The sequence below is a fragment of the Sorex fumeus genome, unplaced genomic scaffold (assembly GCF_029834395.1).
Source record: "Sorex fumeus unplaced genomic scaffold, SorFum_2.1 ptg000018l, whole genome shotgun sequence".
Classification (NCBI taxonomy): domain Eukaryota; kingdom Metazoa; phylum Chordata; class Mammalia; order Eulipotyphla; family Soricidae; genus Sorex; species Sorex fumeus.
Window position 1 is genome coordinate 28,712,601 of NW_026606075.1, and position 25,653 is coordinate 28,738,253.

General features: G+C 38.7%; 1 protein-coding gene across 3 annotated transcripts in view; it reads right to left on the minus strand.

Annotated features, from left to right (window-relative positions):
- Positions 1–25,653, minus strand: part of TNPO1 (transportin 1) — an 89,082-nt gene that overhangs the window by 33,856 nt on the left and 29,573 nt on the right. Inside the window, exons 1-8 of one of the 3 annotated variants that reach the window (XR_008792191.1) lie at positions 20,084–20,293; positions 19,837–19,950; positions 17,445–17,520; positions 13,812–13,961; positions 8,805–8,911; positions 8,025–8,158; positions 2,961–3,042; positions 1,981–2,103 (exon numbers count right to left, since the gene is read on the minus strand). Coding sequence is in view for 2 of the 3 variants with exons in the window: in XM_056112485.1 (XP_055968460.1) it covers positions 1,981–2,103; positions 2,961–3,042; positions 8,025–8,158; positions 8,805–8,911; positions 13,812–13,961; positions 17,445–17,520; positions 19,837–19,950; positions 20,084–20,281 (984 nt within the window). In the remaining variant the exon portion in view is untranslated. Of the gene's footprint in view, positions 1–1,980; positions 2,104–2,960; positions 3,043–8,024; positions 8,159–8,804; positions 8,912–13,811; positions 13,962–17,444; positions 17,521–19,836; positions 19,951–20,083; positions 20,294–25,653 lie in introns of those variants that run through there. The other 2 variants (XM_056112485.1, XM_056112486.1) reach the window with 2 other exon arrangements.

Genomic DNA, 25,653 nt, shown 5'->3' on the forward strand with positions numbered 1-25,653 from the left:
CAACCCAGATAGATAAAATTTCAACAGATAGTTTCTAATAAGAGACCGTTAATATTTTCCAAAGAAAATTCAATCTAAAGGGAGACTATGGATCTTATAAAAAGCAACAGAAACAAAAACAAACAAAAAAACCCCCCTTGGGTACAGAAAAAGTTTAAGGGGCAGAGTACATGCCTTGCCCTTTTGAGGCCCCAACAGCAATCTAGTACTGCATGGCCCTCTGAGCACCAGAGCATCAGCAAAGGGAGCAGCAAGCACTACTGGAGATTTTCACCCCTCCCCCCCAAATAAATAAGAGACTACTTGTTACAACAAAATAAGCAACATCAAAGGCACATGTATCATTTCCCATATGTACTTGGGAATAGAATTGTAGTCAACTGATAAAGGTGCAGGAAACCTATCTTGGGCTTCCTGCTTAGTGGGTACAGCCAGAAGAACCCTAGTGTCCCCAAGTATCCCCAAACAGTGTCGTATCTCCAGACCACAGCTCTCTAGCAAATGGGGGCTGGAGAAAGTACAGTGCGCAGTGCACTTAAATACTTTGCATACATCTTGTACATGATAAAAACATCTCACTTGATAATAGGGAAACAAAACATTTATGAAAGCCTATCCCCTATAAACTAGGCCCCCACACTGTGACAGTTAACACCAGTACTAAAACAAATGTCTTAACCTTCTTGTTAATCTCAAATTCTTTTTAACCTTTCAAGCAACTATACCTAATTTTTCTAAAAACTCCAGAGGCTCATCAGATAAAATGCCATTCATCCCCTCTTAGCCTGCTATATAATCTTATAGCTACAAATAATTGCCCTAACGCTTAGGAAACGGGTCTGCTGCATATCAAGGCAGCTATTCCTCTCCCAATCCCATCTGTTAAAAAAAAAGATGTACTTTCCAAACCATTATGTACTGGCAAAAAGGGGGAGGTTATACAGAACACTAATATATTCATAAAGCTATATATACTCTGTCATCAAGAGGGTTTATAAGATAGCACCAAGATTTCCCAGGTTCAACACAGCATAATTTTAATAACTCATTCTCTCTTTCAAAGATGTGGAATCTATTTGTTCAACTTTTTTGAAATTTCAAATTGACAATGTTCTGCTTTTTGCAAACTGTGTCTTGCATGTCACTAGATATGTATCAGTGAGGTCTCTGAAATACTTAAGCCTGAAAAAAAAAACAAAAACAAAAACAAAAGCAAAACCTAGGCCTGTCTTTAATGGAATGTTTAGATATAAGCAAGGAAGTAAAACCTCCCATTTAAACACACACACACACACACACACACACACACACACACACACACACACACACAAAACCTATCTACACTCATAGACATACTCATAAAGTTCACATACAACCATATAAAATAATATGAATATTAGGTAGCATGGTACTCCAATAGTTCGAATCTAGCAAGTATTGAGTTATTTTGTTATAATAATAATCACATCTTGCTACTGTTTTCCTTTCTCTACTTATATTTTCCTAGTAAAATTATTTTTTAATCACATAGGAACTGAAAACTGGTATTTTAAAATTTAAATGGCTTGCTGGAACTACTATGACCAGTTACGTATTTTCTACTTAGAAGCTCATTATCATCACTCATTGTTCAGATCAACCTTACCACTCATGGATAGAAAACAAATGCTTAACTTACATTTAATCTACCAACGTTCCACTGATCATTTAGCCTTATCTACAACTACTTAATACAAGTAATCCTAAGAATTTTCTGGTTGTCATGTTTACAAGCTTTCTTAAATAACCTTTTCTCTAAAAATGTAAAATATCATAGAAAAAATATTTATTTAGGATTTAAATAAATTTAAATAAAACTTCTTTCATCTTTCCCCCTCAACATGCGTGTTAAGTTAGAAATCAGTTTCACATTTTTGAACACTTTGTGCCCGTGATTTCCCCTAGAAAAAAAGGTGAGATAAGTTTAAATTACTTTATTACCTCAACTATATTATGCATGTGAGGAAGCAGGCGATCCATTCGAACTTCAAGCAACATCACAAGTGCTCGGCACACATTTTTGCGTACCTCTGGTTCTTCATCACCAGCCAATGCAAATAGATTCTATGAATAACAAACACATTGTTTTTCTAATATAAGTATTCCAATATGTCTGGAATTAGTAACTGGTACCTGTAAGTTGGTGATATTCAAAGACCCCTCAATATACATACTTCTTACAGCCTCTGACACGAAAAAGGAAAACACAAAATAGTTGAAGTCCGGAGAGGTAGGCAGAGGGTTAGTTTAGGAGGCGGAACGGAGGAGGCACTGACTTAGCACTGCATACAGTCTCCTGAACACTTAGCCAGAAGAACATCTGAGTACAGGCATGCGTGGCTCAAAACTCCCTCTGCCCTCAAAACCATAGAACCAAAAGAAACGGATTATTTAAATTTCACTTGATGAAAGTAAACGTATCAATTATTTCCGTAATTGCTTTTTATCAAGCAGAGCATACAGAGTCCCTTGAAATCCCTGCAAAGACTTGTCATTTTCCCCTCTCAACACCTATGAATCCTGTAACAGAATCATCTTGTTACAGAAAGCTATGAAAATACTGTCCTTTTCGTTTTGTCTTCAGATTATCAATCTTATCAAACCTTGCCCTACGTTTCATAGGCCAAATAGGACAAACGAGCAAGGTTTGGTTTTTCATGTAATCTGAACAACATATTGAAATAGAAATTCTTATGGATGGAAAATTAAAGACACATCAAAATCAATTTTTATATAAACATGGAAATAGATAAAACAGTAATAAAGGATACCATTTAGCTATCAAAAAAAATCAACAATATCTGATTTTAGTACTCTAGGAAACAATTTCAATATTGATAGCTTTTAATTACTGGCTATAAAACCAAGCAATTAACATTTCCTAACCCTTTCAAAACAAAGGGCGTGATGAGAAATCTTACCTCAATGAAAGAATCAATGTGTAACATCAAAGCCTGAGTTCTACTGATGATAAACTGATTGACGCATGCAACAGCATGAGACCTAGAAACAAAATAGAAAATTTAACATCTATAAATTCCAGTTTCCTCTTTAAAGGCTGCCAAGTACACAAATATTATTCCAGAAAAAATTAAACATAAAACACTAAAAAACGAGTTAAATCTGTGCGACCACAGAAAGAACATACTAAGTGAAAATGTGAGCTGTGCTTCTACGAAATTATATGCAAAGATTTTAAATAGTGAATACCTCTGAGGTATAGGAGATTGACTAGAGATATAACAGAAATTTATTTAACATGTCTATTGCTGTTTTCCACAGTACTTATTATATATCCCAGATGTCCTGTCCCGCACATGTGCCACATATGATCATGGTGCTCTGCTGGCAGATCTACTTGACTGTGGTCCCAAGCATTCCAAGTGGTCTTTGGTCACAGAGTCGCAGGTGTGTAAGCACAAGAAAAAGAGGTGTGATGCCAGGCAGGCATGTTATGTGAACACTGCAGCAACTCCTATCAAGAATCTGTACAAGCCCAATTCAGATGTGCTTGCAATCCCCAGTAAACAACATCAATAACTATTTGTACTAAGAAACCAGACTAAGTGACCTAGGAATATAAATATTATCAAGGAAGGCTACTATAGGCAAAAATTGAAACCTGACAATCCCAAAATTTATGTTGAAGTTAAGACACTGCTAATGCTTCCTACAATTGTAGGCTGTAAATACCATTTCCAATGATTTGAAAGGAGCCAGATCTAGGCTATAAAACGTAGAATTCTATGAATGTCTGCACAGAAAACTATCACATTATCAAACAGTCATTAAACAGTAATATTGATAGGATATTCTTGGTACAAAGTCACATATTTAGACAATTTCTAAATTGTATGTCTCTGAAACTGTTACTGGCACTTTTTTCTGAAAAAATATTTATTTTTAATTTGATGTCTTCCTGATAGACCACATTATTTTTAAACTGAAAACAAAAATTCTCCCTTGAGTAGTGGATTCCAACCAGTGATACACAGGTGCAAAAAGACTGAATACCATTCCAGAGGAACCTAAAGCACTTAGCAAGTTCTCAGCAATTCTTGATGAGAACATATCCCTCAACTCTAGTTTGAGTAACCATAGAAAAGCCTGAGTAATTCAAGGAAAATATGTATTTTTTTTCTGCCCTGAACAAATATGACAGAACTTTTCAAATAAGCTGTTTATAATTACTTCAAAAGCTGTCCCAATTTTATGCTGAAAAATTATTTTATTCCACTCTTGGACAGTACTTTTACCTTATTATAAACAAAACTCCAAGATTTCAGATAAGTCAACAATGCAAATTAGAAGGTCGAAAAATGCAGCCTGAGAGATAGTACGGAGACTGCCTTGCATGCAGCCAATTCCACACTGATCCCCAGCATCACAAAATTCCCTAAACATTGCTGGGCATCACTGATATAGCCCTGGAGGATCCCAAGCACCACTGAACACTGCAGCCTTGGGACTTGAACTGCTCGCCTGGTTAACTAAAAATCATCAGGAGTGGCCTCTGGCCCCCCTAAGCATAATGTGGGAGGTCTCTTGCCCAAAATGCTGAAAATTTATGCTATTTTGGCTGGGGGTGTGGGGGGGGGTGTTGCAGGGAGCCACACCTGGCAGTGCTCAGGGGTTACTCCTGACTCTGCAATCAGAAATCACCCTGGCAGGCTTATGGAAACTGGGTCAGTCACATGCAAGGTGCCTTAACCACTGTGCTATCTCTCTAGCCCCAAGAGCTTTATTTTATAAAAATTAGAATACACTGTGTCTCAAATGCTCAAATTGTTGCCCTAAACCATATTAGGATTTAATTCAAGGGGTAGTAATAAATTGACGAAATAAAAACAAATGACCCATAAGTAAAGCCACATATGGAACTTTACACTTTGACAGGAGAAATGAAATCCATGGAAGAAAGGGTTGTTTTAATAAAGATGAAAAGAAAAACATTATTTCCAATATAGCAAAAATACTCTTTCATGCCACACACCATCTAATGTTAAATTAAGAAAACAAACCCCTAACATTTACCCCAACAGTAAAGACAAAAGCAGGAAAGACCATACATTACTGATAAAGGATGAGAATCTTTTATATATAGTGAATGTGCAGTTCACTATAAATTCAACAGAAAAGATAAGAAAAAGGTGCCACATAGTCAATGAACATGCCAAATGCATTCAACATTATTAATGACATTAAGATCGTGATAAAACATTATATATAAAAGTGGCATAAATAAGAATGTATCCATCCAAAAAGTTAATGGCGAAGAATCTTTTGCTTGCTAATTAAGAACATACATTTAATTATAAATTTTGAAAAATAGTTTAGAGCTACTTCCTTGTGTTAATCATCCTATCATCCCAAGATAATCCCTTACAAATAGAAGAGAGAAAGCTGGAACAATAGTACAGGGGGTAGGGTGTTTGTCTTGCACTCAGCTGACCTGGGTTCGATTCCCAGCATCCCATATAATCCCGAGCACCACCAGGAGTAATTCCTGAGTGCAGAGTTAAGAGTAACCCCTGAGGGAAGGAAGCTGAAAAAGAGAAGGGATAACTAAGAAAATGATGGTTGGAGGAATCAGTTGGGATGGGAGATGTGTGCTGAAATTAGATAAAGGAGCAAGCATGATAACCTCTCAGTATCTGCATTGCAAACCATAATGCCCAAAAGTACAGAGAGAGTATGGGGAATATTGTCTGCCAAGCAGGCAGGGGAAGGGTGGGAAAGTGGGGGTATACTGGAGATATTGGTGGTAGGGAATGTGCACTGGTGGAGGGACAGGTGTTTAATCATTGTCTGATTGTAACTCAAACATGAAAGCTTGTAATTGTACCATGGTGATTCAAAGGAAAAAAAAAAAGAGTAACCCCTGAACTACCAGATGTGGCCCCAAAACAAAAGAAAACATGATACTAATTAAACTAATAGGTAGCACTGTAGCACTGTCCTCCTGTTGTTCACAGATTTGCTAGAGCGGGTACCAGTAAAGGCTCCACTGTGAGACTTCTTTTTACGGCATTTGGTATATTGAATACGTTACGGGTAGCTTGCCAGGCTTTGCTGAGGGGGCGGAATACTCTCGGTAGCTTGCCGGGCTCTCCAAGAGGGGCAGAGGAATCGAACCCGGGTTGGCCACATGCAAGGCAAATGCCCTACCTGCTGTGCTCTTGCTCCAGCCCAAACTAATAGGTATTAAATTATAATGTAGAAGGCCATTTGAAGATGGAATAAATTTAACAGTACAAAACTCTTAAGAGAAATGTAGTAATGAACATTTCCTAGATGAAAACATTTCTGAACTATAGTTACGCTTTAAGCGAATGATTATCTACAAAAAAGGGTAAAGGCCCTCTCGTTGATCGTCGATTTGCTCGAGCGGGCCCAGTAACGTCTCCATTGGAGACTTTGTTGTTACTGTGTCTGGCATATCGAATACTCTCGGTAGCTTGCCGGGCTCTCCGAGAGGGGCGGAGGAATCGAACTCGGGTCGGCCATGTTGGCCGCTTGTAAGGTGAACGCCCTACCCGCTGTGCTATCGCTCCAGCCCATTATCTACAAAAATGGATCAAAATAATAATAAACTTCTTGATATTTTATTAGTGTACCAATCCCACAAGTCTTAAAATGCTGAGACTTGGTTATGAAAATGAATTTACTCTAAAAGCATGAAAATCCCATTTTCTTTTATCAATTTAGCTGTAATGTTCAAAGGGGTAGATTTCCTGGGTGATATCAACTCTTCTAAATAATTAAGACTATCCTAGTCTTATAAAAATATCCCAGACTATTTATTTAGAAAATGTATTATTTATGTAGCTAGTACTACCAGACCAAAGGATCTATATGGCTTCTACTCTGAGTACAATAGTGTTTTAAGTACCACTTAAGATGAAAACTAACTAAAAGAGGTATAAGACTCAATAAAAAATTTAAGATTCCAGAATACCTTTGTCAAATTGTAGAAAATGATCTTTGGAACACAGCTTACAGCTTACAATCTTGTTTTTTTTTTTTTAAGGATATTTTATTTAAACACTGTTGTTTACGAAGTTTTTCACAAAGACTCCTGAACTAATAGCTAAGCTCATACATGAAGTTTGTACACTTGGGTATCTCTGAATAACTACTTCTAGCACAGTGTCACTTTCATTTTAAATAGTGTAACATATTTAAATGTTCTGTATTAAAGCCATGAAGTACTGACAACTGAAAAGGAGCTGACAATCAGAAAAGCATAACAAAAAAGGTAAGGTTTTCCTAAAATATATAATTGGGAGAGGGCAGCAGGTATGTAGGTGTGTGTATACTTGTGTGTAGATTAGTATCACATGCTTTACCAATGTAATAAAGACATTATATAGCTGATAATTATTATGATCAACTTAAAGGCTAATTAAATTTTCTACTTTACAAAATAAGTATATTATGTATAAATTAAAATTACACACAATAGCACACATCTATATCCGTATGTAATTATATTTAAATAGCTATAGGAAGGTAAGCAATCTGCTTTAGGAATTACCAGTGCAGAGAACAAAGCAGACCAGCTTAACGTCAATGCTTAAGTGACTTAAATGATTACATTAAATAATTTCAGAGTATGCATCTTTCTCCCTTCATGCTTAAATTACTACTTTCCTAATTAGAGGTACTAGAAGTATTTAATATTTAGATATCATACTGAAGGAATTTCATACACCGTCACAAAATAAAGTTTCTATATTTGGTAAGATTACAAAATTAAACATTCACCTACAAATTTTAGCCTTGCAGAGAACCTTAAGAAACTTCACTTTTAATAATAATTAAAATCTAATGTTGTGAATTACTTTATAAAAAAAAATAAAAGTTTATCTGACCTTTATGGACTGTCCAATCTTTTATCAGTCACAAAAACATTAGGCAATGCACAAGAGGGAGTGGCCAAACTTCCACCAGAGTCTATGAATTAGTAAGGACTACAAACATACCTTATTTTTGGACTACTGTGCTTGAAGAACTGTAAAAATTTGGGAATCATGATGTTGAGTGGACGATCTAGAACATCACTATCTAAAATCTCAGCAGAATCTTCACATATTTTCTGGAGGGCACCAAATGCTCCCTATAAACAATTTAAATTATTAAATCACTAAAAGTAAAACCAATTAAAAAAAAATTGAGAAACACTGATATGACTGAAATAGGATTAGATCTACCTTAAATCTGTTAGACAGTAAGATATAAAACCATTCAGAGTGTGGAAAAAGTATGCACTCTATGAATTTGGTTACTATGTCTCTTTTCAAAAAAATACATTAAATAAATTTAATAATAACATAATACACCCAAGAATAGTTTTACAATACAAGAACAGAACAAATGACATTTCCTTTTAAGAAAGTTAATAGCTTTTGTATCTAGCAGTCCTAGAGCTAGAGAGTTAGGGCGCTGTCTTGCATGCTTCTAACCTGGGTTTAATCCTCAACACCAAATGGGCCCCTAATCCCTACCAGGAGTACAGAGCCAGGAGTAAGCCCTGAGCACCAGCAGATGTGACCCAAATATCAGAATGAAAAACCAAAACAAAAATAAAACACCCCCCAACAAAAATCAGTCTACAGAAAATAGCATAATAAAAATGTTTACAAATAGGTAACGAAACGGTAACTTCGGGATTTCTAAGTTTCGAAATTACGTATTTCAAAAGAACCATTTCCCCCTAAAGTCTAATATATAACAAGTGAAATTGCTGAAACAAATATCCTTACCTCACAAGTATTGTAATCTTCAGAATCCAACAGGCTACAGAGTTTTGGTAGGAGATCAGGCCAATTCTGCAATTCCCCCTTTGAGGCTATTGTTGTAATCAAAATACCTTGAAAGAAAACACACACCTTTAAGAAGCCAGCCCACATCAATCTGCAACAAAACACAAATCTACTCATGGGTAGACAGACATGTGCACATAATACTTTTAAATGTCCCATATTAGCCTAAGACCTCCAAAATGTGATCAAGTACGCCACGAACCAGGTCTATTTTAAATCAGCTTCATTGTATATGATCCCCCCAATCCCCATTTTTTCACTGTTATATTTCTCTGGTTTGGGGGCCACACCTGATAGTAATCAGGGCCCACTCCTGATCACTACTCCATCTGTTGGTGCACATGAAACCATATGTGGGCTGCAGAGGACTGAATCCAGTTTGGCTAAGTGACAAGGCAGGAGACCTCCTGCTGTACTACCTCTCTGGCCCTCCTTTCTGATTTTTAATAAGCGTCTGTATGGAAGACAAGACCTTATTTTTCTCCAACTGTACCAAAACTAGTTCTACACTAATTTAATTCACTTAGAGAAATAACAAAAAAGTATAAAGAAAATATACCAAAATGTTAGAAGCACTATTCACTGAATGATGGGTATACATTTCTACGAATCAAATTAAAAAAGGCTAAGAATATTTATCTCCCCAGCCCAACCAAGGGTCTTTTTAGTTACAAAATTAAAAGTATAAACTTGTGACTAGAGAGACAAATGCAATGGGTTCCATTCACATGGTCCACTGGTCTCCTATAACTGCCAGAGACAATCCCCAGCCCACAGCCAGATGTAGCTAATAGCCCAGAGTATCCAACAGGTGTGGCTCAATAACCGAAAAAGTTACAATAGTAACAACATAAACTGACCACAGACAAATTACAAGAACAGGAAGTTTTAAAGTATTAATCTGTAAAAGTGAAAAAGAGAAAGTGGTTCCTTCATGGACAGTTTGAAAATTCAGTGAGCTAGGCAGACAAAATGTCTGGCATATACTAAACACTCAATGATTAACACTAAATAGCAAACATCTGTTGATATGTCTGGATTTTCCTTAAAAACCTTCAACTTCAGGGGGCTGAAAAGATAGTAAGCAGGTAAGGCGCTTTCCTTACATGCAGCCAACTAGGGTTTGATTCTTGGCAACCCATAAGGTTCCCTGAGCCTGCCAGGAGTGATCTGCCAGCACAGGTGGGTGTAGCCGAAGTCCGCCCTGCCCCCCCCCGCCCCAATTTTTTTCACCTTTACTTTTGAGACTAAAGGCTGGAGCGATAGCACAGCAGTAAGGCGTTTGCCTTACATGCAGCTGGCCTGGCCGACCTGGGTTCGATTCCTCCGCCCCTCTCAGAGAGCCTGGCAAGCTGCCGAGTATCTCGCCTGCATGGCAAAGTCTGGCAAGCTCCCTGTGAAGTACTTGATATGCCAAATTCAAAGTAACAAGTCTCACAATAGAGACATTACTGGGCCCGCTGGAACAAATCGATGAACAACAGGAGGACAGTGCTACAGTGCTACAGTAAGATTTTTAAAAATGCAGAAAAATCAAACATGTTCCTTTTTGGTCAAATCTTATTCTTCACCCTGCCTGGAATTCCAGACTACTGGGCTATCAAGATTGCCTTAAGTGCATGTAGTGGACATATAATGCTACAAACATTCAAGTTTTTAGTGGGCACAACGAAAGAGTGAAAACAGATAGTTGGTCAACTATTTAAATTTTATATGCTTAAATAAAATTCACCGAGTAATGCTACTTTTTATTAGTACTACAGAAACTTTCTACATATAATCATACATAAAAGGACAATAACAAAATTATAAAATACAAGTCAACCACTTAAACACGAGAAAACATTCATCTAATGTATCAGTACAGCTATTAAAACTTCCAAGAAGATTTCCTGGGCAAGATTCCCAATAGTTACTGCTTAAGTTAAACACCACCACCTGACTTCTCAGACATAAACACACTAGCATACATTCACCATGTTTTTGATCAAGTCCAAGAGCTGATAAAGCATTAAAAAAAGGTACATGAGGACCCATCACATTATGGAATCCTTTTCCTCAAATTTCAAACGCCCTTTACTAGTCTCATTTAAATCAGTGTTGGCAAAGAGTTTAAAATGTCAATACGTGGAAGAGTTTTTATGCCTTATAATTAACTTGGTTACATTTATCTTAGTATTTTCCAAACCTACCACAAGACAATACAAAAATTAAAAGAATGAAGGATGGAGCAATAGCACAGCAGGTAGGGTGTTTGTCTTGCACGTGGCCGACCTGGGTTTGATTCCCAGCATCCCATATGGTCCCCTGAGCACCACTAGGAGTAATTCCTGAGTGCATGAGCCAGGAGAAACCCCAGTGCATCGCTGGGTGTGATCCCCCCTCCCCAAGAAGAGAAAGTTAAAAGAACTTTTAATGAAAATGCTTGACAACTTCTGGCTTCTATTTTGTTAGCTTGCCATATTAAAAGCACGTTTCCAGGTTCTGTAGAAGTTGTTGCTTAAGTCCTACAGCATACCAGCATACTGAACACTGTATTTGTAGATTACTCTAGACCCAAGCTGTGAGTTGTGATTCCTGTACAGGGTGTGATAATGGAATGTGACTGTAGCTACCAACCCCCCCCCCCAAAAAAACCAACCAACCAACCAACCAACCAAAAAACCTCCCACAAACAAACAGTAAAAAGGTGTCTAAAAACAATCAAAATTTAATTCAAAATTAACTGCAGAATAAATTGAACCCAAGCTAGCAGCACTAGCTGGTGTTGCATTTCTGAGGCATAAGATTTCACAACAGGATAAAGTTTAAGAAGCCCCACTCTTACATAGAGGATGGCACCTATTTCTCCTTCTACTGGCTCATATTATTTGTAAGTGTGCTTACAGATACAGGGTTTATGCCCAAACCTATCTGAATTCATTATTATATAAACTGCTAAAATCTTATTTTCATTGAAATCAAGTGGATTACTGAAAAGACTCAAAAATTGCTAGTTACTGGTTTTTGGAAAATATGGGCATTCCTCAAACAAAACCAAACCAAACCCTAAAAAATGAGCTACCATATGGCCCTGGTTAGCCTAAAACCACACTGATGAAAAGCCATCTGCACTACTATGTTCATTGTAGAACTATTCACAATAGCCAGAATTGGACACAAACCAAGTGACCGAAAACAAACAACTGGATAAAGAAACTCTGGTACACAATAGAATACTATGCAGCCACCAGGAAAAAATGAAGTCATGATATCTGCTTATAAATGTATGGACATGAAAAGTATCATGCTGCGTGAAAAAGACTCAGAAAGAGAGACAGATATTGAATGACTGCACTCATTTATGGAATAAAAACATTAGTTGAAACTATTACCCAACAACAGTAGAAACAAGGACCCAGAGAACTGATCCATGGTTGGAAGCTTGAAACAAGTGGGGGGAGAGGGCACTGAGGATAGAGAAGGGATCATCATGACTACGATAGTTGGAAATGATCACTGGACAAGAACTGATTGCTGAAAGGTGGTGAAGGGACAAACAGGATAATCTTTCAGTACCTGTATTGCAAACCATAATTACCAAAAGTAAAGAAAGTGTGAGTGAATGAAAAATGCCTGCTGTAGAGTGAGGTGGGGGGTGGGGGTGGGGGTCCGGGAAACTGGGGACACTGGTGGTGGGAAACGTATACTAGTGAAAAAATGGATGTGAGAAGATTTTGTAACACTGTATATCTCACAGTGATTCAATTAAAAAAAATAAAATAAAAAAGACTGGCATGAATTCAAAGAAACTAGGTACAAAGTTCATAATTGAGAGTAACTAGGTAACGAGCTGGAGTGATAGCACAGTGGGTAGGGTGTTTTCCTTGCATGCAGCCAACCTGGGTTCGATTCCTCCATCCCTCTCAAAGAGCCCAGCAAGCTACCAAGAGTATCCCACCCAAACGGCAGAGCCTGGCAAGCTCCTGGTGGCGTATTCGATATGCCAAAAACAGTGATAACAAGTCTCACAATGGAGATGTTACTGGTGCCCACTCGAGCAAATCAATGAACAACAGGACAGTGCTACAGCGCTACAATTAGGTAACAGTAAATTTTTTTGTGTCTGTGTGCCAACCCCTGGTGCTCAGAGCTTTCTACTGGCTCTGCGCTTAGTGATCACTCCTAGGGGCTCAGATGATCCCATGTGCTGGGAATTAAACAGGGGTAGGCCACCACTGTACTTACTATCTTTCCGGTTCCTGGGTAATACAAAAACATGTTTTAAAAAACAGGAGGAGGGCTGGAGTGATAGCACAACGGGTAGGGCGTTTGCCTTGCACGCGGCCCGACCCGGGTTCGATTCCCAGTATCCCATATGGTCCCCTGAGCACCGCCAGGAGTAATTGTTTTACGAAGTTTTTCTTTCCAGATTGAAAAAGAATAAAACCTGAGCACAGAGGTAGGGCATTCGCCTTACAAGCGGCCAACATGGCCGACCCGAGTTCGATTCCTCCGCCCCTCTCGGAGAGCCCGGCAAGCTACCGAGAGTATTCGATATGCCAGACACAGTAACAACAAAGTCTCCAATGGAGACGTTACTGGGCCCGCTCGAGCAAATCGACGATCAACGGGAGGGCCTTTACCTTTACCTTATACTCCATTATGACACATATAATATGTAATTTTCTTTAAGAAGCCGAAAGTAAAAGCACTAATAATGCTTACTTATGCAATATTATTTATGCACTATTTAACATACTTTGACTAAACAACTACCAATGACCAAATTTCCTGACCTAGAAAGAATAGCTTAAGAGAGCTATCACTGTTACAATTAACACTATTTCTAAAGCACTGACACACCAACCAAAAATTTCCCCTCATCACAATTCTTTCAGAAATGGCCTATCAAATCTATTGCCCCATCACAACCAGGGTAAGCAAAACTGTTTAAACATAACTTACCTACTGTGGCTCTAATCAGAGGAGAGGAATCCCCAATATTATTTAAACATTCGCTCTTAATAAAGTCTGTTACACCATTTGGAAAGTTCTGAAAATGTGCTTTCACATTATTCTTCAAAATGAGACCACTCAATGATCTTGTGGGTTCATCTGCAATAAAGAGTTACAATAATAATGTAAGTAATTTTTTAGAAATTTGAAAGTAATTTTTATTTCAACACGTACTAAGCTGATTTTAACATTCCAATAATTTTGCTATAATGAGGAAAAAAAATATGATGATTATCAAAAGATCAGCTTTGTCATTTTATAGCTCAGGCATTACTGACATTTTGGTCCATATAGTTCCTTGCTGGAGAGTGTTATCCTGTACAATGGGATATTTTGCTGTACTACTGGCCATCGATGCCAGTATTATTTCTCAAGGTGTGTTCAACAAAAATACTTCCAAATAATGTAAATGCCTCCTGGAGGGCAAAATTGCACCTGGTTGAGAACCACAGATCCAGTTTAATTTGGTATACATATGGTTAATGTACTCAAGCTTTATTTAAACCCGATAAAAATATCAAATTATTGGCAGTGTGCTCCAAAGTGGTATTGACATCTTCAGGGCTGAAGCACATGGAGAAGCAAAAATAAAAAATTTCTTTTATACAAAACCTCCACTTGAACCAGGGCAATAAAACAATCTGAGAGCATTCATATTACATTTAAAAATTCCCTTCCAGTTCCTCTTACAGTCCTTTTCAACATGTAACTCTATGCAACAAAAACACTCTAAATCCTCTCCCAAGTGTAAAACTGCTATAAAATACAATTTTCAGATTTTTAACTTCCTTTAAACAATACGCATTTTTATCTTAAGTTAGCTCTTAAAATTCACAGCTATGTAATTTAAAATTTCATGTGTATTTGCTTATACAAAATATACTATAGTTTCTTTTTTTTTTCTCTTTCGGGGTCACACTTGTCGATGCTCAGGGGACCATATGGGATGCTGGGAATCAAACCTCGATCAACCACATGCAAGGCAAACGCCCTACCTGCTGTGCTATTGCTCCAGCCCCATACTATAGTTTCTTACAACAAGAGAAGTTGGAGAGGGGGTTCAATGGAGGAGCACATACCTTCCATATACGAGGCCCTGGGTTTGATCCCAGGAAACTAAAAACAAACAAACAAAACCAACCAAAAACAGGTTGCAAGATGAAAAATTTTAAAATACAAGTTAAAATGAATCCAAATGTTAGACTATTTAAAAGTAGAAACATGGGGCTGAAGCAGTGCGTAGGGAGTTTGCCTTGCATGTGGCCGGGTTCAATTCCCAGTATCCCATATGGTTCCCTGAGCACGCCAGGGGCAATTCCTGAGTGCAGAGTCAGCAGTAGCCCCTCTGCATTGCCAGGTGTGACCCAAAAAGAAAAAAAAAAAAAAGTAGATATCTCACTTGCCCAAACTCCATTAAAAAAAAAAAAAAGACTAAATTAACCATATCGTCTTGTAATGAAAATCCTAAATTTGCTTCTCTAAAATGTGAGGAAATTGGACAAGGTTACTTATTTCTTTCAGATATAAAAATTTCTCTTATAATTCAGTGTAAACAAACGGTCAAGAACAATGGAGAGATACTAAATAAGTTCCTTCTTTTTTTTCTTTGGTTTTTGAGCCACAACTCAGGGGTCCATTTTTGGTGCCAGGGACTGAACCTGGGTCAGCCCGGTGCAAGGCAAGTGCCCTACCCACTCTGTTTTTGCTCTGGTCCACATAAGTACTTTCACTTTAGGATTTTACTTCTGATTCTTCCCTAAAATGGATGACTGTGTGCAAATTAAAAAAAGAAACAATGTATATATAACAAGACTTCATATCAGATTAAGAAAATAGACACAAGAAAAGATAGTGATAGATATATAGTTTCCACTTCTTCAAGCCAAAAATCAAAACAGAACAAAACCCAAAACTGAATGAATCTTATCAACATTCTGCAATGAGTCGACTCTTTGGGGGATTAATTATACACAATCTTTCTTGCTATTTGAATTTTAACTTTGCTTTTAAAAAATACTTCTGGGGCCTGAAGAGACAGTACAGTGCACAGGCACTTACTTGCCTTGAACACGGCTGACCCAGGTTCCATTCCTGGAACCCTATATGGTCCCCTGAGCACTACAGGAATGATCCCTTAGTGTAGAGCCCCAAGCATCATAGGTAAAATAAAAATTAACAAAATTTAAAAAAATGAAAATTTCCGAAGTGTTCTATCTCAAGAATGTCAATATTGTAACAAAAGTAATATTGTAAATTTAGGATGAGACAAGAGATTAAATAGCTTGGTAAAAAGAAATTTAAGAATTTCAAGCAATTACAAATTTAGAAAACTATTAGCTGAAAATTTTAGTTCTGTCAAAAGTAAACAGTACTGATTTGATTACAAACTACTCTGTGGGGGAAAATGTACTAATGTGTAAGTTTTTTTTTTAAAAAAAAATTAAAGTAGGAATATTAACTGAATTTAAATATAAGGGTATTTCTAAGAATTTAAGACTTAGAAAGCATGACATTTTCACACCCCTCAATCACACGTAAAATCCAGAAATGACCTACAAAATTACCTAAAAGTAATTAAAATCACTATACTGTGTAAGGATTATCAAAATCTCAATAAAAGATTAGAGCGATTTTACTACAGTGAGATTATTAACCCATTAAGGCTTGAAGCCTAAACCTTACAAGTCTCAGAGTCTATACAGCATTTATTGTATAGCTGAAAGAACAGAGGTGAAACAAGTATGCTGGAGTGTAAAGCATTTGCCAACTATAAGCATATTTTTACCAATTAACTTATACCATGGCTTCTGAACCAGGAAGTGCTCTGATTCAGAGGCCAATACATTTATTGAGTCAGTTGTTCAATAAATATGAGTGTCTTCTATGTGACAATGTTCCAGGACAGACTGCTCAATATTCAAATAACTCTATGAAGAACACCTCTCATACAATCTAAGCTAAATGAAGAGAGATTCTTGCTTGTTTTCATTACTTTTTATTGCCCCAGTTCATGGACTGCCTGCGAAAAGTGGTGCTCAACAAATATACGTGAGAGGAATGAAGCTTTAGTGAGACATGATATGTACATTAGAAATAATCAAAGGACCAAGTTTTCAAGCTTTAAAATAGTTATACTAGCTATTAAACTTAAAATTCACTATAGAACAGTTAGTAAGTTTGTTAAGCATATGTACTATTAGTTTTTCTGTTCTTAGGGGGGAGGGGGAGGGCTGGGGGAACACAAGGGGTTCCAGGGATTGAACCTGGGTAGGATGCATGCAAGGCAAGTGCCCTACCCATTGTACTATGGCTCCGGCCACATGTTAGTTTTAAAAAGTGACAAAAGTCCATGAATAGAAATATCCCAGTTTTCCACTAATTTTCTAAATAGTCATACTGAATGCTTATTAAGCATCTACATACTTGAGATTGAAGTCTCTGCTTATTCCACATTTGTAAAGCAAGTGGTCAGTACAAAATGAAACCCTTTGAAGATATAATTCTCACTGTATCTTAATAGGCATTAAAGGTGAAACACTAAAATGTTGGTTTTCTCCCCCAAAACAAAGTGCCAAAACTTACCTTCAGATTTTAATTTTGTAAGTACAAAAATCAGGTAGTTGTTAAAATCTGGATATTGATTGAGTTGTTCCAGTTTCTAGAACAAACAGTAGTTAAGGAAACTTCTCAAAGTTATACTGAAATAATTTAAGATTTTAAATCTACAATCAAGAATCCCTTTGATGTAAAGAGTGCAAAGTGGAAGGTTTTTAAGATATTCTATTAAAACCATCAATACAACATTCCAAGAACACATTAATGATGTTCAAACACTTGGAGTGCTTTTTGGTTAAAATATGAAACTCATCTTATATGACATATTCAATACAATGAAAGCAATACCTTCAGCATTAACATAGCCCAAAAAAAAAAGTAGTTTCTTTAAACTTTAAAACAAATTACCTAGAAAGATGAGCATAAAAAAGAAAAATTTTGTAGCTGAAGATAATTCTGGGGAATTTGTTCAAGTTCAAAAAACTAAAGACAAAAGATCACTTATGCGCAAGTCTGTACTTCATATTACAGTATTATAAAATTACTGCATAGAAATAGTTGGATTCTATTCCCCAAGAGCTAACATTTTCAGTGATATATTTACATATTCATTCAAATGACAACCATGAACAGCTAGTAGCACCTTATTCCTCATGCCCTTCAATCCTTTTTCCATTAATAAATCTTGTAATTGTTTTATTGCGCAAGAACATTAAAAATTTTTACTTAATTTAAAGAATATTAAGCCACTGATCATCTAGGCACCAGATTTCGACCTCAATGTTTTGTGGTCAAAATGTAAATAAACTCACAATAGACATTCTTTAGGAAAAAAACTCCTGTACTGAGAGAAACCCAGTGATTTCTCTCAAGAATAAGGTTGCTAATATGCTAAAAGATTTCAAAAATCATTCTCAACAAAAGGTTTACTCTTCTCACCATGATGCTATTTACCCTGAAGAACTTAACGGTTTTTTTTTTTAAACAATGCTCAAGCCAATACAAAAACGGTAATTAAATGCATTCTTTCCTAAGGAGATAAAAAATGATCATCATCATTAGGCACTCGGAAAATACAGAGCAGTGCATAAACTGAAATTGTTAGCCTCTACTTCAAATTTAATTTTGCTCACTCCTTAGAGGCACACAGAATAAATCGCAAATTTGCCTGTTTGCCCAAGTACAGTAATTGGGTGGGTGGGTGGGAATAAAATTCAAACTTAAAAATATATAACCCTTGGTGCCACCGATTAAGTGCAGTCTTAGGTTTGGCTAGTACTGTCATATAATATATGAATTCACAAATCTTGCCTTCCTCACTAGAGCCACGACAACTGTTAAGACCTTCAGCAGTTTTCAGGTACAAGACCTTCCACCTCTCCCACTCAAGTCTTCTTTCCCCAGTCCAAGAATTCAAAAGAAACGACTTAGAATTCTAAGCAAGCCAAATCCCCTCGATGTTTAAATCAAAAGTATACGTTCCTAAGGGGCAGCAACATAATCAAAATTTGCCAGGCCTGTTCCAGTAATCCCACGACGGCGACCTTTATGGTGCCTTAAATTCAAGCGCAAATACCAAAGGCGCTTAATGAAGTTCCAAAGTAATATTGTAGTTTACCAACAGCAAGAACCAAGCGGCATTTCTGTAAAAATAGTAGACTCGAGGTCTCAAAGGGTTTTCTTTTGCGGATGGAGGGGTGTGTGGCGGTGGTGGTGGTTGGGGAGGGTCCTCCAGATGTGACTACAGGGTCGCTTAAGACTGACAGGAGGCCTCGACTTCCCTCCATCATGGTACCCGGGCAAGGCGGTGGCTGCTTCGAGGGGCTCGTGTCTCAGCCGCAGCCCCGAGACCGCTACGCCGGCCACCCCCGAGCCGACCGACCCACCACCGCGCGGTCTCGTGTCCGAGCCCCTCTCTCTTAGGAGCCGGGAGAGGGCCCGGCCAGAGACCCACTCCCCCTCGCTCCCAGTCCCCGCCGAGCCCCGCGGCAGCTCCGACCTCGCGCCGGCTCCTCCCCGTCTCTGCCCGGAGCCGGGCCCCGCAGCTCGCCGCCCCGCCGCCCCGCCGCCCCGCCGCCCCGCCGCCCGGCTCCGCCGCGCACGGCGCATTGTGTGCAGCGGGAGCCGCTCCCCGTTCCGCGGCTGGCCAGCGGCGGGCGGGGACGTGGCGGCCCGGCCGGCGCACATGTCGCGACCGCCTTCTGCCGGCCGGAAGCCGGCGGCGGCGCTCGGGTCCGGGCATGAGGACCGCGTGCGCGAGGCGCCAGGCAGGGGCAGCGGCGCGGGCGGGCGGGCGGGCGGGCGGAGGGATCCGGGGAGCGAGCGGCGGGGGAGGGGCGGCCGAGCCTCCCGGGCGCCGAGAGCGGCTCGGCGCGGGGCGGGCGGCGCGGGCGGCGGCGGCGAGGCCTCGAAAGGATACTTGTTGCACGGTTCTCTGGATGGTGGTGTCTGGGGACTGGGACTCCTTCAGCAGCTGCAGGATTTGCTGAAGCCCTTGCTCGTCAGGTTTCCACTCATACTCCATCTTGGTTTGCTGCAAATAAAGCCAGACACAGGAAGAGACGAAGCGAATGTTACTCCCCGTGCACAGGCCCGAGGGCTTCCCACGCCGAGCAGCCCCCGGCGGGCCGCCGCGACGACCCCAGCGCTCCCCCGACGCCTCAGACCTGCTTCAGGTGCCCCTGAGGGGAGCCTCGGACGGCGAAACCCGGGGGAACTGAGCCGAGCAGCGCGGCCGCCAACGTTTGCTGCTGCCGCCGCGGCCGCCGAGCGCAAGGAGCCGACCAGACTGAGTCACCGCGAATTTGCAATCTGGCCCCTAGATCCGCTCGCGGGAGCCCCCTGGGTCCTAGTGCCACGCACATTTCGCCAAGCCAATCCAAGTTCCGTTCAGATTATTAGTGATTTAAGGGCTAATCAAGTCAGTCTTTATCGAAACTCTACAGAACACCTGAAGAGTCCTGGTTTTGGACGTTTTAACATGGTGAGCGATAACGATTAAAAGAGAAGGGAAACTGGTAATTCCTGTGATAATTTAACAGTACTTAGGAAAAAATGTTTCACGTTTCAGCTTTATGTATAAAGCACAGATAATAATAATAATGATAATATCTGGCCTAAAATACTACAGACATTGCGATCAAAACCTTCAAGGGGGGACGCCAAATACTATATTCGCAGATGACTGGAAATAAATGCTCTGTTTCATAAAATTGTTTAACTCTTTAAGTCTTAGGTGAAATAAATCCCATCTGAATAGCTAAATTTTATAACCAAGGCTTCTGAGCTGAAGGAAAAACTAGAACATTAATGTAATCTACAAAAAGTGTTTAATTCTAATAGTTTCACGTACATTTTCTCATTTGATTCTCACTGGAACTTGGGGAGGCACAGAAACTATGGTGTAAAAAATCTGAGCGAATTACGAAGTTAATTTGTGAAGAGGGGGAGAATACAGATTTCTTAAACTACCAGTTGCATCTGATACAGTCGATTAAAATATTACATCAATGACATGGTTACATTAGAACCATTAAATGCTTCAAAACAAAACTTAAGTATCTGGCATAAATTGTAAAGAAAATTAGAGTTTGCCAAAGGAGAGGGACTCTTAACTACATGATGGTTGACAGCTGAAATCAATCCTTTCTTTAGGGAGGGCTAAAAAAGTTTATGTCATTGAACCTCTACTCTATGCCATTTTTCTTGTTCTTCTTAGTTTTTTCCCTCTCATTTTCTAGATCTCTGTTCTGCTCAGTATCTCATAATCTGGTCACGCTTATTACCACTTTATAGGGACTTCCTAAAAAACCTATTCAATGAACCACTGTTAATTAAAACCCCAAAACTCAAAATCAAAAAATCCTGAGAACAACAATCACCTAGACATGTTAATTAAATATAGCAAATGTTTTGGTGTACATATTTTATACAAAAGAATTATCTTGTTCCTTCCCTTCATTAAATGTTTAAAGTGTTATTAAAAACAGTATTTTATTATTGCTGGGCCAAAACTTTATAATAAACTTGTGGTTGCAATATACACACAAACCTGTGCAAATTATAAGTATATACATAGGTAGATTTTTACAAAGTGAATAACCTGTGTCACCCATACCCACATCAAGATATTCATCATTACCAGGAAACAAGATTTGCCCTTACCCATTCTGAGTACTAATAACACTCCCCACCACCAAGTAATTACTATTATAATTTATATCATTCTAGAACCCTCCTAAAATAGAAAAGCTTTCTTTTTATCCCAAAATTTTAAAAAATCTGGTTTTTGTGTCACACCTGTCGGTGCTCAGGGATCACTGCTGGTGAGGCTCAGGGGCCACTTGCGGGCCATTTGCAGTGCTGGGAATTCACTGGACCTCGTCAGCTACATGCAAAACAAGTGCCCTAACCACTGTACTGTCTCTCTCCAGCCCTCTTTTTATCTCAAAAACTTTTCAAAAATTATAAAAACTATCTTATAATATTGTCATACAGGAAAGTAATCCTCCCTTCAAGTTGTTTCCTGAGCAAAGCCATTTATTTTGTTTGATGTGAATTCTTTTCTCCTTTTAGTCTCATATATACATACAGTTTTGCACTGTTGGGATTTTATATCACACTATATACTGTAATTCTATAACTAGGGTGGGGGTGGGGAGCATCGCATTGAGTACTGGCCCACACCTTGCCCCGTTTAGGGGCTAATCCTAGCGCTGTGCTCAGAAGTGACCCTTAGAGATGCTCATGGAACAATTTGCTGGGAATTTAAACTAAGGTCTCTCAGAATGCAAGGCAAGTGCCTTAACCCCTATATTATCTCTCTGGCCCTGTAACTTCTAAACACATAAACTGCCATTACTCCAGGCCAATAGAGAAATATAACTCACTTTTAAATAGAAGTGCATTATCTTTCAAATGAATATAATTTATTCAGCCATTTTCTGGCTGGCTTCCAGATTGCATCTAATTTTCCTGTCAGCACACACACATTCCAGTACCCTTTTCTGTAACCTATAGTGAGATTATCAGGCAAAAACTATGTGTATTTAAACATTTCTAGCAATTGTTATCAGGATTCTTTCCAAAAAGTTATGCAGTTCACAGTTTCCCCTATCATTGCCAGCACATTCTTTCAAGTTTTGTGAATCTACTGGGTGAAAATTTAATTTCTCTAGATTCTGGAGGATGGGGAAGGTAAAGGTCTGAGCCTTAGTTATGTGTTGGAGCTGGTATCATGCACCTCCACCTAACAGGCAGATATCTGAACAACTTAAACTCATCAATCGCTCTTTTAAATAAGCAAGCCAGCCACTGGTCAATGGTAGTCAAGTTCTGATCTATATCATATCTGTCCTGAGTATGAACATGCCATATTATTACTATGCTTTATTCCTGCATTTTCATATATAAAACTGTTTTGCTTTTTAAAAAGCTGAGTATTAAGAACAACTGGGGTTTGCAGTAGTCAAAGAGCAAACACCTTGGTGGGATGCGACTGGGGGCTTAACCCCTCACCCTACATTTGAACAAAAAGAACATCTGATTTGACCAGTCTGTGGTAACAGTATAGGGAGAATGAAGACAAATATCACTCTTCTCACACATTTCACCTAGTTATCTGGAACCAAGGAGGGGGAACCAAGGACCAAAGTTAGGGGTGTGGCTCAAGTGGCAAGAGCTCCTGCCTTGGATGAGGCCCTGAGCTTAATCTCTGGTATTGGGGGAGAAGTCTAAAAAAATACTTGATTGGTAACTAACTGGCTGTTAGGAAATTTCAGGCTGCAGGCAACTTCTGGTATGAAATTTTTCTTTCTATGGTAAATAAACATGACATAAAATTTAGCATTTAACTATTTTAAGTATACCATGTAGTGGTATTAAGTAAATGCTTATTAAACCATCACCATCTCTATTTCTAGAACTTGTATTTTAAAATAAATTTATTGAGTATAATTGGGTTTCCAGTGCCCATCATTTTTGATATTTGTATATACTCTGAAATTACCACATCTACTGACAAATACAGAATTTTTTTTTCTCGTGATGAGGAGTTTTAGGATCCACCCTTAGCAACTTTCAAATCTATAATACAATATTAACCAGTCACTGTACTGTACTTTACATCCCCATGACTTTGTTATAAATCAAAATTTCCACCTTTTATTCTCAATTCATTTCACCTACCATACCATAACTTGCTATATTTCAATACTGCACTGTCACTGTCCTCCCGTTGTTCATCAATTTGCTCGAGCGGGCCCAGTAATGTCTCCATTGGAGACTTTGTTGTTACTGTGTTTGGCGTATCGAATACATCACGGGTAGCTTGCCCAAGGATAGTCAGAGATCACAGGGTTCATACAAATAATGCCTTGAAATACATTATTATTAACATTAAATGTTAATTAACATTATTGTAAAAATAATGACTAGTCTTTTTTTTGCATAGTGGAAACGTCTATGTTTCTCAAAAAAGAGAAATAGAGGCCAGAGAGACAGTTCATGGGTTAAAGCCCTTGTTCTGCAGGTGGAAAACCCAGATTTGATCTTTCATCCCCAGTGTACTATAGATTCCTCAAGCAATGTCAGGAGAGAGAGAGAGACAGAGAAGGAAAGGGAGAGACAAAGAAGGAAGGAAAGAGAGCTGAGGAGGGGATGAGGGGGAGGAGAGAGGGAGAGAGGGAGTGAGGGAGTGAGTGAGAGAGAGAGAGAGTGTGTTTAAGAGAAGACTGGATCATGCCATTCAATCATGAGCACCGAAATCTTCTCTTCTCCCCTGCCCCACCCCAGCCCAAAGCATTCCAATAAACCAAAATACTCATCTGAACCATCTACCACGATTGACACCAGAATAAAAAGTAGTCTTCAAGAAGTGTATTACAAGATAATTTGGGGCCTTTAGAAAACTAAGGTAAGAGTTCCACGATGGAGGTCAGAGAGAGTTCAATTCCCAGCCCACCACTGCCAGGTGTAGTACTGGTGACCCCTAGGCACCAGAGATCCATTAGAGATCAGAATGGAATTTACTAACTATTGTGAATTTTCTAGTTGAGTGAGGTAAAGAAGTCAGAGTGATTGAAAAAAGTAAAAATATCTACTCTTTCCTTCTGAAGGGATTGTAGGTGTCAAGTCAAACCATCTAGGTTTAAAGTCCTAGTTCTTCCACTATGTAGATGTAGAAACCTGGGCAAATTAATTCTGTCTCTGAGCCTCAGTTTTCCAAGTATAAAATGAAACTACATCAGGCTGAAGTGATAGTACGGTGGGTAAAGTGCTTGCCTCACATGCAGACAACCCAGGTTTGATCCCTAGCACCACATATGATCTCTGAGCACACACCAGGAGTGAGCCCTGAGCATAGAGCCTAGAGTAAGTAAGCCCTGAGCATCTTTCCTCTCCACCCACAAGAAAATATCCCAATTCAGTAATTGGAGTATATGCACTGATACATTTGAAATTGTTTTAATGCATCACTGGTTTTATATCATTGCCTGCAAGATAAAAATTGAACATGTTTTAGGTAAAAGGCTCTTCAAGATCTGGGCCATCACCTCCAAGAACAGCTTTATCTCTTACAACTCAATCTCTGACATTTTGTTCCAAGCAAAGCATTAGTGCCTATCATTCCTGAGTCCTATCTGGAATGTCCTCTTTAGACCATGTGGCAACCCCCTTTCCACTCTTCAGAGCTATGTTCAACAGTCTGCTTGGAATTACGATTGATGTTGGATACTATTTCTTTTCTGGTATTATTCCAGGATTTCCCACATCTTTAAATGTTTGTTAAAATTTATTATTATGGATCTATATTTGTGTCTTCTCATTCTAGAAATTGTCATATTGCATTATAATCATTCTCAGGTCTGTCTTAGCAAAAGATCATATATCTTTCAGTTAAGAGACAGTGTCTTATTACCCTTTTTGCCTAACGGAGTCTGATTCAATAAATAACGGCCCAATGAATACTGTCACTGCCACTAAGCTAAATAAATATTAAGTTGAGCAACTACCAAGTGCTCAGTGAGAACTGAAAAGTCAAAGGTAAGTAAAATCCGTCTCCATTAGATTGTCATTTAATGAAAGAGAAAGATGTGCTTTCTATGAAGGATATGTAACAGGAAGAGAGGAAAAAAGAGAATATAGTAAAGAAGTATTTCAAACAAATCAAGCATAAGATGTTTCTACCTATGTGGTAAAATAAATGTGATAGGTGTTGTCATCGATGAATGAGTTT